Below are 13677 nucleotides of genomic sequence, written 5' to 3'. Positions count from 1 at the left end.
CCCATTAAAATACCATGCAGACACATTAGAGCAGCCCGGGGTTTTCTCAGTAATGGAGGGGAATGGCTGGAGTAATTGTGTTGTCTTCACCCAACAAGAGGCCTCACGGCTGAAAGTGCTAATAAAGAGCGAAGTGGAAGCGATTTGTTTTCGTGTTTGTGATAACGTTGTGTAATGTTGTAAACTCGACACAGCAGCAGTGCAGCTCAAAATCGCAATGCGTAAATGTGTTTGAGCAATGAAATGGTGTGAGAGTCAGAGTGTATGCCATTTAAAATGCTGAGTCTGGTGGTGTTGTCTCTGCTTGCTGCTGCAGATGGGATCCTATAGACCAGGGGTGGGAAACTCCAGTCCTCCAGGTCTCACACTTTTCTCCATCCCTAGCAAACACAGCTGATTAATCAAATTCTGCTTCTCTGTTTATCATATATGCATAGTCACTTTAACTATACATTCATGTACATACTACCTCAATTGTCCCGACCAACCAGTGCCCCCGCACATTGGCTAACCGGGCTATCTGCATTGTGTCCAGCCGCCCACCAACCCCTCTTTTACGCCACGGCTACACGATACTGCTACTCTCTGTTTATCATATATGCATAGTCACTTTAACCATATCTACATCTACATTTTGTTCCTTGTTGTATTTAGTGTTCAGTTTATTAAAGTAATGATGAAAACTTACCACGCTGCATATTGGTCCGATCCTTCCTACTCCTCCTCAGAAGAGGAGGACGAAAACCGTTACAACACTACCTCAATCAGCCTGACTAACCAGTGTCTGTATGTACCCTCGCTACTGTATATACCCTCGCTACTGTTATACCCTCGCTACTGTTATAGCCTCGCTACTCTATATAGCCTCGCTACTGTTATAGCCTCGCTACTCTATATAGCCTCGCTACTGTTATAGCCTCGCTACTCTATATAGCCTCACTACTGTTATATCCTCGCTACTGTATGTAGCCTCGCTACTGTTATATCCTCGCTACTGTTATATCCTCGCTACTGTTTTAGCCTCGCTACTGTTTTAGCCTCGCTACTCTATATAGCCTCGCTACTGTTATATCCTCGCTACTGTTATATCCTCGCTACTGTTTTATCCTCGCTACTGTTTTAGCCTCGCTACTCTATATAGCCTCGCTACTGTTATAGCCTCGCTACTCTATATAGCCTCGCTACTGTTATAGCCTCGCTACTCTATATAGCCTCGCTACTCTATATAGCCTCGCTACTCTATATAGCCTCGCTACTCTATATAGCCTCGCTACTGTATATAGCCTCGCTACTGTTATATCCTCGCTACTGTATGTAGCCTCGCTACTGTTTTAGCCTCGCTACTGTTATAGCCTCGCTACTGTATATAGCCTCGCTACTGTTATATCCTCGCTACTGTTATATCCTCGCTACTGTTATATCCTCGCTACTGTATTTAGCCTCGCTACTGTATTTAGCCTCGCTACTGTTATATCCTCGCTACTGTTATATCCTCGCTACTGTTATATCCTCGCTACTGTATGTAGCCTCGCTACTGTTATAGCCTCGCTACTGTTATATCCTCGCTACTGTATTTAGCCTCGCTACTGTATATAGCCTCACTACTGTTATATCCTCGCTACTGTATGTAGCCTCGCTACTGTTATATCCTCGCTACTGTTATATCCTCGCTACTGTTATATCCTCGCTACTGTTTTAGCCTCGCTACTGTAAATACCCTCGCTACTGTATATACCCTCGCTACTGTTATATCCTCGCTACTGTTATATCCTCGCTACTGTTATATCCTCGCTACTGTTATATCCTCGCTACTGTTATATCCTCGCTACTGTATTTAGCCTCGCTACTGTATATACCCTCGCTACTGTATATACCCTCGCTACTGTATATAGCCTCGCTACTGATATACCCTCGCTACTGATATACCCTCGCTACTGATATACCCTCGCTACTGTTATACCCTCACTACTGTTATACCCTCGCTACTGTATATAGCCTCGCTACTGTTATAGCCTCGCTACTGTTATAGCCTCGCTACTGTATGTAGCCTCGCTACTCTTTTATCCTCGCTACTGTATTTATCCTCGCTACTGTATTTATCCTCGCTACTGTATTTATCCTCGCTACTGTATTTATCCTCGCTACTGTATTTATCCTCGCTACTGTATATATCCTCGCTACTGTATATAGCCTCGCTACTGTATGTAGCCTCGCTACTGTATATAGCCTCGCTACTGTATATAGCCTCGCTACTGTATATAGCCTCGCTACTGTATATAGCCTCGCTACTGTATGTAGCCTCGCTACTGTATGTAGCCTCGCTACTGTTGTGGCCTCACTACTGTATGTAGCCTCGCTACTGTTATATCCTCACTACTGTATGTAGCCTCGCTACTGTTATATCCTCACTACTGTATGTAGCCTCGCTACTGTTATATCCTCACTACTGTATGTAGCCTCGCTACTGTTATTTTTCACTGTCTTTTTACTGTTTTTATTTCTTTACTTACCTATTGTTCACCTAATACCTTTTTTGCACTGTTGGTTAGGGCTTGTAAGTAAGCATTTCACTGTAAGGTTTACACCTGTTGTATTCGGCGCACGTGACAAATAAACTTTGATTTGATTTGAAATTGCATTCTAAACTGAAGATCATAATTAGGTGACTATTGGAGTCAGGTGTGTTAGCTGGGGCAAAACTGTGACGCCAATCAGGCCCTCGAGGACTGGAATTGCCCACCCCTGCTATAGAGGACCAGCTGCTTCTCTGGTCAACTCAATCTAGCTCTTAATCATGTTACTGTATGTGTTGTTTACCAAAAGTATTACCTGACACCTAATGAAACATACAGCTCTCAATAACCTCTGACTTATTTCTGATGGTATTTTCATGTCCTTCCCAAAACACCAACCATCTATGGGATCCTAGATAGGACCTTCACAGTTGCTCCTCTCACCACCAGCCTGTACTGATGACAACAGGCAGGATGGGTCCATGGACTCATGCTTCTTACGCCAAATCCTAACTCTGCGATCAGCATGACGCAACAGGAACAAGGATTTGTCAGACCAGGCAATGTTTTTCCACTCCTAAATTGTGCAGTGTTGGTGATCACATGTCCACTGGAGCTACTTCTTCAATGTTTTTAGCTGATAGAAGTGGTACCTGGTGTGGTTGTCCGGCTGTAATAGACCATCCGTGACAAGGACAGACGAGTTGTGCTTTCCGAGATGCCGTTCTGCACACCATTGTTGTACTGTGCCTTGTACTGCGTAGTTATTTGCCTGTTTGCGGCCCGCTTGCACAATTCTTTCCATTCTCCTTCAACCTCTCTCATCAAAAAGCTGTTTTTGCCCACAGGACTGCCGCTGACTGGATGTTTTCTGTTTGTCACACCATTCTCGGTAAATCATAGACACTGTCGTGTGTGTGTGAAAATCCTAGGAGGGTGGCTGTTTTTGAGATACTGGATCCGACACGCCTGGCAACGACGATCATACCACGCACAAGTTGCTTAGGTCACTCGTTTTGCCCATTCTAATGTTCAATCGAACAGTAACTAAATACCTTGATGGCCGTCTGCTTTATATAACAAGCCACGTGACTCACTGTCTGTAGGAGCGATCCATTTTCGTGAACGGGGTGGTGGTGTACCTGTCCGGTGAGTGTATATTGTTGTTTACCCAAGAGTATCACAAACAATGAATGAAAATAACAATGCACAGCTCTTCTAAACCTCTGACATGATGGTATTGTCAAGTCTGGGTATTTGTTGTTTACCCAAGAGTATTACGTAACAACTTATGAAACCAACAGCTCTTAGCCTGCGTTTACACAGGCAGCCCAATTCTGATCTTTTGCCCTGTTATTGGAAAAAGAGCTGATCTGATTGGTCAAAAGACCAATTAGTGGAAAATATCAGAATTGTTCTGCCTGTGTAAACCCAGCCTTAACTGACAAGATGATATTGTCACATCCTTGCCAAAACACCAGCGATCTAGTCAAGACCTATTTCTATAATGGCTGACGTGTAGACCTAGAGACGTGTAGACCAAGAGACGTGTAGACCAAGAGATGTAGGATTGTGGGTTTAAGTACTTCTAGGTTACCCCCCCCCCCACCCCCCCCCCCCCACCCCAAATTTGCTACAGAATCTAATCCGGGATCTATTTGTGTTTGTATTGAACTATTGTCTCATGTTCCTCTTCTCTGTGCTGCTCTGTTGTCCAGGTGGAGTGAAGTCCTGCTCTCTGAACTGCCTGGCGGAGGGATATAACTTCTACACAGAGCGTGCTCCGGCTGTGGTGGACGGGACCCCATGTCGGGACGACTCTCTCGATGTCTGTGTGAATGGAGAGTGCAAGGTGAGACTGCTCCGTCCTTTCTGTCCTCTCCTCTCATTTAACTCTCCTCTTGGTTGTCTTCTTAAAGTAGTATTGCCTTTCAGATGGTGTTGCTCACTGCTCACACAAACAATGCCGATTGTTCCCCCATTCTGTTGTTTTTGGATGGCTTCAGAGCCTGTCAAGAAGCAGAGTGGCTTTGGACTGGGAGGGGAGGAGGGAAAAATGAAATACTCTTGCTGAATGACACCAAACCACAAAACATCTGAATTGTTGTTTTGTGGTTTCCTGCAGCTATGTGGAGCAGAGCTAGATTTCATTAGGCAATTGAACGGCCATCCCTCTCTCCTCTCTTGGGCTTTGTTTGGAGTTGTCTCAGGGCCTGGGCACATGAAGTGGGTGTGAGTGGAAGTCTCTGGGCTTGTCCAGACTGAGAGAGGAGCCTGTTTATCAACTATTCTCCTCTCCTCTCTTACTTGGTTCTGTTCTGTGTAGCAGGAACTCAGTGACCCTCCAGCTCAGCTGGCTGCACGGCTGGCTGCTAAATATATTCACTTCAGCCCCTCTCTCCCACTCGCTGTTTCTTATTCACTCTCTCTTTCTCTCTGGGTCTATCATATTCTGGCATTCTTCCTTCTCATCCCTCTTTATCTCTTGATTTCTAGAACTCTGTTTCTTTCCCTATCATACTCTCCTTCTCTCATTATTTCTCAGTTTCTATCTCCCAGGTTCTGTCCCATCCCCCTGTCTCTCTCTTATATTTATGGTGCATATAAAAAGGAGAAAACAGTGAGGAGAAAAATGTAAGTATTGTTTGCAGCCTCATGGTGGTTAGGATCCAGAGAGTAAGAGATTTATTTGAAGCGAGCGAGGGAGAGTTAGTGGAGAGAGAGGTGTGTGTGCTTGGAAACACATGCGCAGGCTGCAGCAGGCTGGCTGCCTGGCCTGGCCCAGGCTCACCAGGGGACACGGCCCAGAGCCCAGTCTGAACTGAAGGGCCAGGGCCCGGCCTGGAACAAGTCCTGCTATTACTAAGGGGAAATAGCTTCCACATTGATAGTTAATGGAACCTAGACTTGCCTGGGTCAACAGGGTTTAAAGTGCCCCAGGGTTGCTCCATCCATCCAGTCACATGTTAGAGTTACTGTACAGGGCAGGAGTTAATTTAGACCAACATTTGTGTTGGCTTGAACCTTCTGTTGCTATTTGGTCTTTTTTTGTATTTTATTAGGATCCCCATTAGCTGTTACCGAAGCAGGAGCTACTCTTCCTGAACAGCTCAAGGTCAAAACTATATCAATTTAAAAAAGGCACACGCAGCCTACATATGAATACATACACACAAACTCTCTAGGTCAAATAGGGGAGAGGTATTGTGCCATGAGGTGTTGCTTCATCTGTTTTTTTAAAACCAGGTTTGCTGTTCATTTGAGCAATATGAGATGGAACGTAGTTCCATACAATAATGGCTCTATATAATACTGTACAATTTGTTCTGGATTTGGCAACTGTGAAAAGACCCCTGGTGGCATGTCTGGTGGGGTACGTGTGTATGTCACAGCTTAGTACAGGTTGTGTCTTAGGAATGTTTCCTGTAGGTAGAGAGGGTGTGTTGTTGACATCCTGTGGTGTCAGTATTTTCATTAGGCACCTGGGAAACATTTCAATCAGCCTCACTTCTGTTGCTGAAAGGACAGTGTGCGTTCTGCTTTGCTCTCTATAGGGGCTAGTGTCTGTGTCTGTGTGCCTCTGCCTGCACCCTCTGATCTATGGCCCTTGTCTCCCAGCAGCACGTGGGCTGTGACCGGATCCTGGGCTCGGATGTGCGGGAGGACCGCTGCCGTATCTGCGGGGGTGACGGGAGCAACTGTGAGGCCATAGAGGGCATCTTCAATGACTCCTTGCCTGAAGGAGGTACAGTTTAGTATACAGAACAGAAGTCTATTCACCACAATACTGCTAGGAAGGAATCTTAACCCTGTTCTTTGATGCTTACTGCACAATGATGGTCTCTACAGTTAGGGTGGTAGTGTGCCTCTCTCTCAGGCTGGGCAGGCGTGAACAGACAGACACTGGGGGGACTGTTCTGTTCCAAGACTTGGCAACAGGACACGTCTCTCTCTTTAAAAGACCCTGATTGCTGCGTTTCTCTGTCCTCAAACTCTCTGCTCCCTCCAACACCACTTCTAGAACAGGCCAATAACACATACCTCTCAATTAGACTTGGGAATAAAACTGAAAAACACAAATAAAATGTCAAAGAAGAAAGGGCCTGTGTTTTGGACCAGGGAGCTCCAGCAACTTTCTGAGAATGAGATTTAGTTAAGTTCGAGAGATCCATCGAAGGATTATGCAACCAAATAGTTTTATGGAAATTCAAACAATGTGTGCATGCATTTGGATTCTGACATGAGCTAAATATGTGTTGGACTACTGCCTTGCAATGTGAGTTAGTGGACCTCAGACATTTTGAAAGTAATGTATAATTATCTGTTCACATGCAAGCTTTCTAGTTGCATGATCTGCATACTGTACCAGTTAATCATATAGAGTTACTGGTGAATATCTTGCCCTGCCAACCCCTTTCCCTCCCTCTCTCCCTCCTGTAGGTGCATAATGACCTTTTATTTCAGTACCTATTTCAGTCTAAACACTTTGGCCCTGATTAATGGTCTGTGATTAATTCTGTGGAAACATGTCAGGGGAACTGATACAGCCCAGCCAGGCTTACAGATGATGCCAGGCACAAGAATTAGCCATCACCATCTCCAAGAAAACCAAGCCGTTGTCGAGGGATTGTGGTAGGCTCAGCCTATAGACACTCCAGAGGTCTCGATTCCATCATAGTGACAGTTGGAAGGCTTGTGGTCCTATTAGAGAGCAGTGGGTAACATCACCCTGCAGGTACATGATACTGCACTAACCCTAATGCCTAACGTCACCCTGAAGGTACATGATACTGCACTAACCCTAATGCCTAACGTCACCCTGCAGGTACATGATACTGCACTAACCCTAATGCCTAACGTCACCCTGCAGGTACATGATACTGCACTAACCCTAATGCCTAACGTCACCCTGAAGGTACATGATACTGCACTAACCCTAATGCCTAACGTCACCCTGCAGGTACATGATACTGCACTAACCCTAATGCCTAACGTCACCCTGAAGGTACATGATACTGCACTAACCCTAATGCCTAACGTCACCCTGAAGGTACATGATACTGCACTAACCCTAATGCCTAACGTCACCCTGCAGGTACATGATACTGCACTAACCCTAATGCCTAACGTCACCCTGAAGGTACATGATACTGCACTAACCCTAATGCCTAACGTCACCCTGCAGGTACATGATACTGCACTAACCCTAATGCCTAACGCCACCCTGCAGGTACATGATACTGCACTAACCCTAATGCCTAACGTCACCCTGAAGGTACATGATACTGCACTAACCCTAATGCCTAACGTCACCCTGCAGGTACATGATACTGCACTAACCCTAATGCCTAACGTCACCCTGAAGGTACATGATACTGCACTAACCCTAATGCCTAACGTCACCCTGAAGGTACATGATACTGCACTAACCCTAATGCCTAACGTCACCCTGCAGGTACATGATACTGCACTAACCCTAATGCCTAACGTCACCCTGAAGGTACATGATACTGCACTAACCCTAATGCCTAACGTCACCCTGAAGGTACATGATACTGCACTAACCCTAATGCCTAACGTCACCCTGCAGGTACATGATACTGCACTAACCCTAATGCCTAACGTCACCCTGCAGGTACATGATACTGCACTAACCCTAATGCCTAACGTCACCCTGCAGGTACATGATACTGCACTAACCCTAATGCCTAACGTCACCCTGAAGGTACATGATACTGCACTAACCCTAATGCCTAACGTCACCCTGAAGGTACATGATACTGCACTAACCCTAATGCCTAACGTCACCCTGCAGGTACATGATACTGCACTAACCCTAATGCCTAACGTCACCCTGCAGGTACATGATACTGCACTAACCCTAATGCCTAACGTCACCCTGAAGGTACATGATACTGCACTAACCCTAATGCCTAACGTCACCCTGCAGGTACATGATACTGCACTAACCCTAATGCCTAACGTCACCCTGCAGGTACATGATACTGCACTAACCCTAATGCCTAACGTCACCCTGCAGGTACATGATACTGCACTAACCATAATGCCTAACGTCACCCTGCAGGTACATGATACTGCACTAACCCTAATGCCTTCTCAAACACTTGAATAATATTGTTTATTTTTAAGTACGGTCAAACTCCGAATACTTTTTCTGTAGGCTATCGTGTGATTATGTGGGCTTTAAAGCATAGTCAAACTCAGAATACTTTAAAGTGCGGTTAAACTCCAAATACCCACTATTGATCAATATTAACCATGGATAAGTTTCCTTAGATCCTCTGAACCCATTTCCTTAGGTTCTACATGTGATTGTAATACAATTCTGTATCAATTTCCTTAGATCCCTGAACCAGTTTCCTTAGATCCCTGAACCAGTTTCCTTAGATCCCTGAACCAGTTTCCTTAGATCCCTGAACCAGTTTCCTTAGATCCCTGAACCAGTTTCCTTAGATCCCTGAACCAGTTTCCTTAGATCCCTGAACCAGTTTCCTTAGGTTCTACCTACCACCGGTGAGATTCATTATTATAGGAAAATAGTTCTGCCAAATTGAACTCCTACATTTTGTGGATGAGGAGGACGAGATCTTTTACCATGAAGTCTCTGCTGGAAAATCCCTCAGATGTTTAAATAAGGTCTCTTAATTATTTTTGTTGTGGCCAGAGGGAAGTCTAGAGTCCAAGCCGAGCAAAACGGATCAAAAGTCAGGTCGCTCTCATCCGGGTCACAGCACCAAATGTTGTGGAAAACCCCATCCAAAGATTAAGGCAGAGACTATTTCATGATATTATAGAAACCCATTTAATACAAGCAGCTGCAGGGGAGATCCACCTCTGATTTCACAAGGAAGACCTGAAATGAATAAATATTTACATGTCCACCCTTATATGGTGGGAGGTGATCATACTATCATATTGTTTACACAACATTTCTTTCAACACAGCAACAGTTCCAGAACAGTTGCCCTGTGTCAGGGTGCAGACATACCAAGAGTCTATGGAAGGCATAACATCACAGTCCAACACTGAACATATGCCTTGTGAAGTTACAACAGCTCACTCCAAATTCTGCCACCACAATATGGAGACCTTGGGCTTTCTTTTCCACTGGCGAGGAAGGCTGTGGGGGAGGAAGGCTGTGGGGGAGGAAGGCTGTGGGGGAGGAAGGCTGTGGGGGAGGAAGGCTGCGGGGGAGGAAGGAGTGTGGGGTTTCTCTTGTGCCCGTTTGGGGGCATGTGGCAGGCAGTTTTAGGTGTGGGTTGCAGGAGTGGTATCCCTTCTGCAACCCTCAGAGTGAACACACCCTCCTGGGGTGGCCACAGCTCGGTGGCTGGGACCACACTCAACAACAGCCTTAGCCTGGGCTCAGCAACAGCCTTAGCCTGGGCCTACACTCTGGTTCCTGGCTGATTTACGAGCCACAGAGCAGTCATGTCTACAGGGTTTTTTAAGTCTCTGAGGTGCAGACCAATCCTCACTTCCAGGAGGGTTTAAATGGTGTTTGTTGTCATTCACTAACCAAGCAGTACAGCAGATGGGCTGGTGTTTTGAGCATGTTCTATCTAGAGATTCACACCTAAGAGTGACGATGGTGCCATTTTCTCCCCTGCCTCTGAAACCTTACTAGTTCCATCTGAGGTCTGAGACGCTCTCTCTCTCATCTATCTTTCTAGGTTCTCTCTTTTTCTCCTCTCTTCATCTGTCGAGTCTATCCTCTCTCTCTTTCATTCTGTCTAGTCTGTCTAGTCTGTAACTTTGGTTGTGGTGGAGGGTTACTCAGGGGTTGAGGGCCAGGGGTTTATTGCTCTTTGGCTCTCTTTACCACATAGGCCCCTGATTGTTAACAGAAAAACCTCTCCCTCTCCAGCTGCCAGGAACCGCAAGTACAGAGCCGGGTTACTGAATTTACTCACTGCACTGACTGCTGCACCAGAGAGGGGTCAAAAGTCAAGCCTCTTCTTTCCTCAGCGGTCGCACCATTGGAATGGATTATTTAAAAAACATTTTTTTTTGTGAGACTGAAGTTATTTACAGGGCTGTGGTGGCTGGCTGGACAGCACAGCCTGGCTTCAAACATGGTTACTGAACGCTGCCCAGGAATTTGGTTGGAATCCGAAGGCTCTGTTTATTCCATTGAAGTCCCACAGAGTAAAACACTATTTATACATCATTCTCCCTCCAGTATGTCAGTGAATAAAACTTCCACATTGCCTTTCTCCTCTGTCTGTGTGTGTGTGTGTGTGTGTGTGTGATCCCAGGTTATGAAGAGGTGGTCAGAATCCCCAAAGGATCTACCTTCATTCATATTCAGGAGCTCAACATCTCCCTCAACTACCTAGGTGAGAGTTCATGTCTCTTCTGTGTCACACAATGTGTTATTCTGTCATGCTGGATTCTATAGTGTGCATTCACACTCAAACTGAAATGAAAATGTAAGTGCATCGGCACATCAGTATCGCTGTTATTAGAACTATTAGAACATATAACACGTTTGCAGTCAGACATCCTCTCGTTCCTTCTCTGCTATAGTGCTGAAGAGTAAAGGGGACCAGTACTTCATCAATGGGAAGCTGACCATCGACACCCCTCGTAGGTTCGACATCACAGGGACCACCTTCCACTACCGCCGACCCACTGATGAGCCTGAGACCCTGGAGGCCCTGGGGCCCACCAACATGACCCTCATCGTCATGGTATTGGCCTAGCTGTGTGTGTTATTGTGTGTGTAACGGTAATTATTCTATGGAATACCATACGTGACATGCGTGTGTGTATGTGTTGGTGTGTGTGTGTAGGTGCTGGTGAGGGACGAGAACCCAGGGATCCACTACCGCTTCAACCCTCCAGTCAACAGAGACCCTCTGACTGGATACGCCTGGCACTACACATCCTGGTCCCGCTGCTCCGCACTCTGCGCTGGGGGTACCACCACTACTGGCTCTATAACTCTGTACTGTACTCTTCTCTGGCTCTATCATTGCTCATTGATTGATTTGATTGATATTATTTGATTCAGAAATGCACAGAGACTTTTATTCATGCAGTTCAATCTCTTATCCCATGTTCATTTCATATTATTGAGGCTAAAAATACCATCATGGTCGTCATGACACACCCATTGTGTTTTACTAATGATCCATTTATCTGCTGGGCAGGGCTGGGTCCTCCATATAGACAGTCTATTGACCGCTCTAGTAAACTCACTGACTCACTCAGGCACATACATGCACAGTGCATACCCTCACTTTCTCCACGGCTTTCTCATATTCCCTCTCTCACACACACAAACACATGCTGGTACATAAAATAGTTTTTGAGAGTTTTCCTAACGTAACACTGACCCTGGGGAAACATGGGAATGGAATGTTTATGAACAGAGGTACTGTGGGGTTGGTGAAACCGCAGGAGTTCGTGCTGAAGCCAACTTTGAAGTTACACACACTTTCTTTTGCTTTCTTTCTGTTGCGGGTAAATGATCCAAAGTAACTAGCTTGATATAAACTCATTGACTTTGTTTAAAAGCACATTTCCTTGACCCTAATGTCAGCAAAACAAGCAAGAGGAAAAGTGCTTGTACAAGTTCTACACTTTTACATCATTCAGCACACACTCTTATCCAGTAGAGGGTATACATTTTCATACTGGTCCACTGGGATTTGAACCCACAACCTTGGCGTTGCAAGCACCGTGTTCTACCAACTGAGCCACACAGTGTGAGCTGCATCAGAGGAATGATCAAAAGAGTTGTCGCTGTTTTATAATGTGTTTTTCTCTCCTTCTCTCTGTCAGGTGCTCAGATCCAGCAGGTCGTGTGTAAGAAGCAAGCTGATCACTCCGTGGTCTACAACCACTTCTGTGACAAGAAGAGCAAACCCAAAGACAAGAAGCGAGGCTGCAACTCTGAGCCATGCTCCCCAAGGTGAGTGTCAATGTATCTGTCCCACTGCGTGTTTGGAGCTCCTCTGATTGGGCCCTTATGACTATATACGCAGAATAAGTTTTTACCTATCATGTGTGTATGTACATGTGTGTGAGATCCTGCTGAACAAGCCCTCCCTGTCTGTCTGTGTGTCTCCCACAGCTGGGGGTCTGGGGAGTGGTCTGAGTGCAGTCGCAGCTGTAACGGGGGCCTGAGGACCAGAGAGGTGCTGTGTAAGAGGAAGATCTCTCCTACAGAGGAGAAGGTGCAGGACGACGGCGCCTGTACCCCCCCAGGACCACCCCTCACTGAGCCCTGCAACAACCACACCTGCCCCCCAGAGTGGATGGCCCTGAACTGGTCAGAGGTACACCCAAAATACCCCCAGAAGCCTATCTAACTTTTTTTAAACTAACAAGCAGAATCTAGAGATTTCTTGAAATAGAGAGAAGTTGCTTACCTCGATACTTTCTGTAACTATTCAACATTTCTGTGTGTAACCAATGCCACCTGCTGGTTGGATTATGTACTGGTCTCTGGTGTGCTCTGGGGCTATAGAGGCTGGAGCTCTGATTTGAATAATCTCTCCCTCATCTCTCTCACTCTCATCCCTCTCTCTCCCCCAGTGTAATCCCAGCTGTGGTCCAGGGTTCAGGCACCGTGTCCTTCTGTGTAAGAGGGGGGAGAGTGGAGGCACACTGCCAGAGTCCCAGTGTCCCAAGTATGGGCGTCCCACCACCAGGGTGCGCTGTAACCTGCAGCGCTGCCCACCCCCCTTGTGGGTCACAGGGCCCTGGGGAGAGGTAAGGCTGGGGTTAACATGGGCTCTGCTCTGTATTGAACTATGCTCTCATTTAACTAGACCTCCTACAGGTGTAGGATATTAATTTGACCAGTTTTGCCTCAGGAGTAAAATAATCAAAATTAGTTTTGTTAGACGACAGTAGGCTATAGTTTAGGTGTAGCCTGAGGCTGCATTTCGGAAACACTTGTATGTCGTAGCGGAGACCAATATCTATCTTGTGTTATTAAGCTACAGTTGAAGTCGGAAGTTTACATACACCTTAGCCAAATACATTTAAACTCAGTTTTTCACAATTCCTGACATTTAATCCAAGTAAAAATTCCCTGTCTTAGGATCACCACTTTATTTTAAGAATGTGAAATGTCAGAATAATAGTAGAGATTTCTTTCAGATTTTATTTCTTTCATCACATTCCCAGT

At 45.8% G+C, this 13677-nt stretch overlaps 1 protein-coding gene across 7 annotated transcripts in view; it reads left to right on the top strand.

The window, feature by feature from the left end:
* The window catches only part of adamts10 (ADAM metallopeptidase with thrombospondin type 1 motif, 10), a 53659-nt gene that overhangs the window by 29214 nt on the left and 10768 nt on the right, over window positions 1-13677 (top strand). For 4 of the 7 annotated variants that reach the window (XM_036978114.2, XM_036978115.2, XM_090235637.1 and 1 more), the window contains exons 16-23: window positions 4232-4365; window positions 6135-6258; window positions 10793-10873; window positions 11064-11227; window positions 11330-11456; window positions 12324-12453; window positions 12616-12820; window positions 13080-13256. In XM_036978114.2, coding sequence (XP_036834009.1) covers window positions 4232-4365; window positions 6135-6258; window positions 10793-10873; window positions 11064-11227; window positions 11330-11456; window positions 12324-12453; window positions 12616-12820; window positions 13080-13256 — 1142 coding nt within the window. Of the gene's footprint in view, window positions 1-4231; window positions 4366-6134; window positions 6259-10792; window positions 10874-11063; window positions 11228-11329; window positions 11485-12323; window positions 12454-12615; window positions 12821-13079; window positions 13257-13677 lie in introns of all 7 variants that reach the window. The other 3 variants (XR_016496252.1, XR_016496251.1, XR_016496253.1) reach the window with 1 other exon arrangement.

Source organism: Oncorhynchus mykiss, chromosome 5 (genome assembly GCF_057628025.1).
Source record: "Oncorhynchus mykiss isolate SJ-2025 chromosome 5, ASM5762802v1, whole genome shotgun sequence".
NCBI classification, from domain to species: Eukaryota; Metazoa; Chordata; class Actinopteri; order Salmoniformes; family Salmonidae; genus Oncorhynchus; species Oncorhynchus mykiss.
Note: the sequence above shows the minus strand (reverse complement) of the source record. Positions and strands in the feature narration are given on the sequence as shown.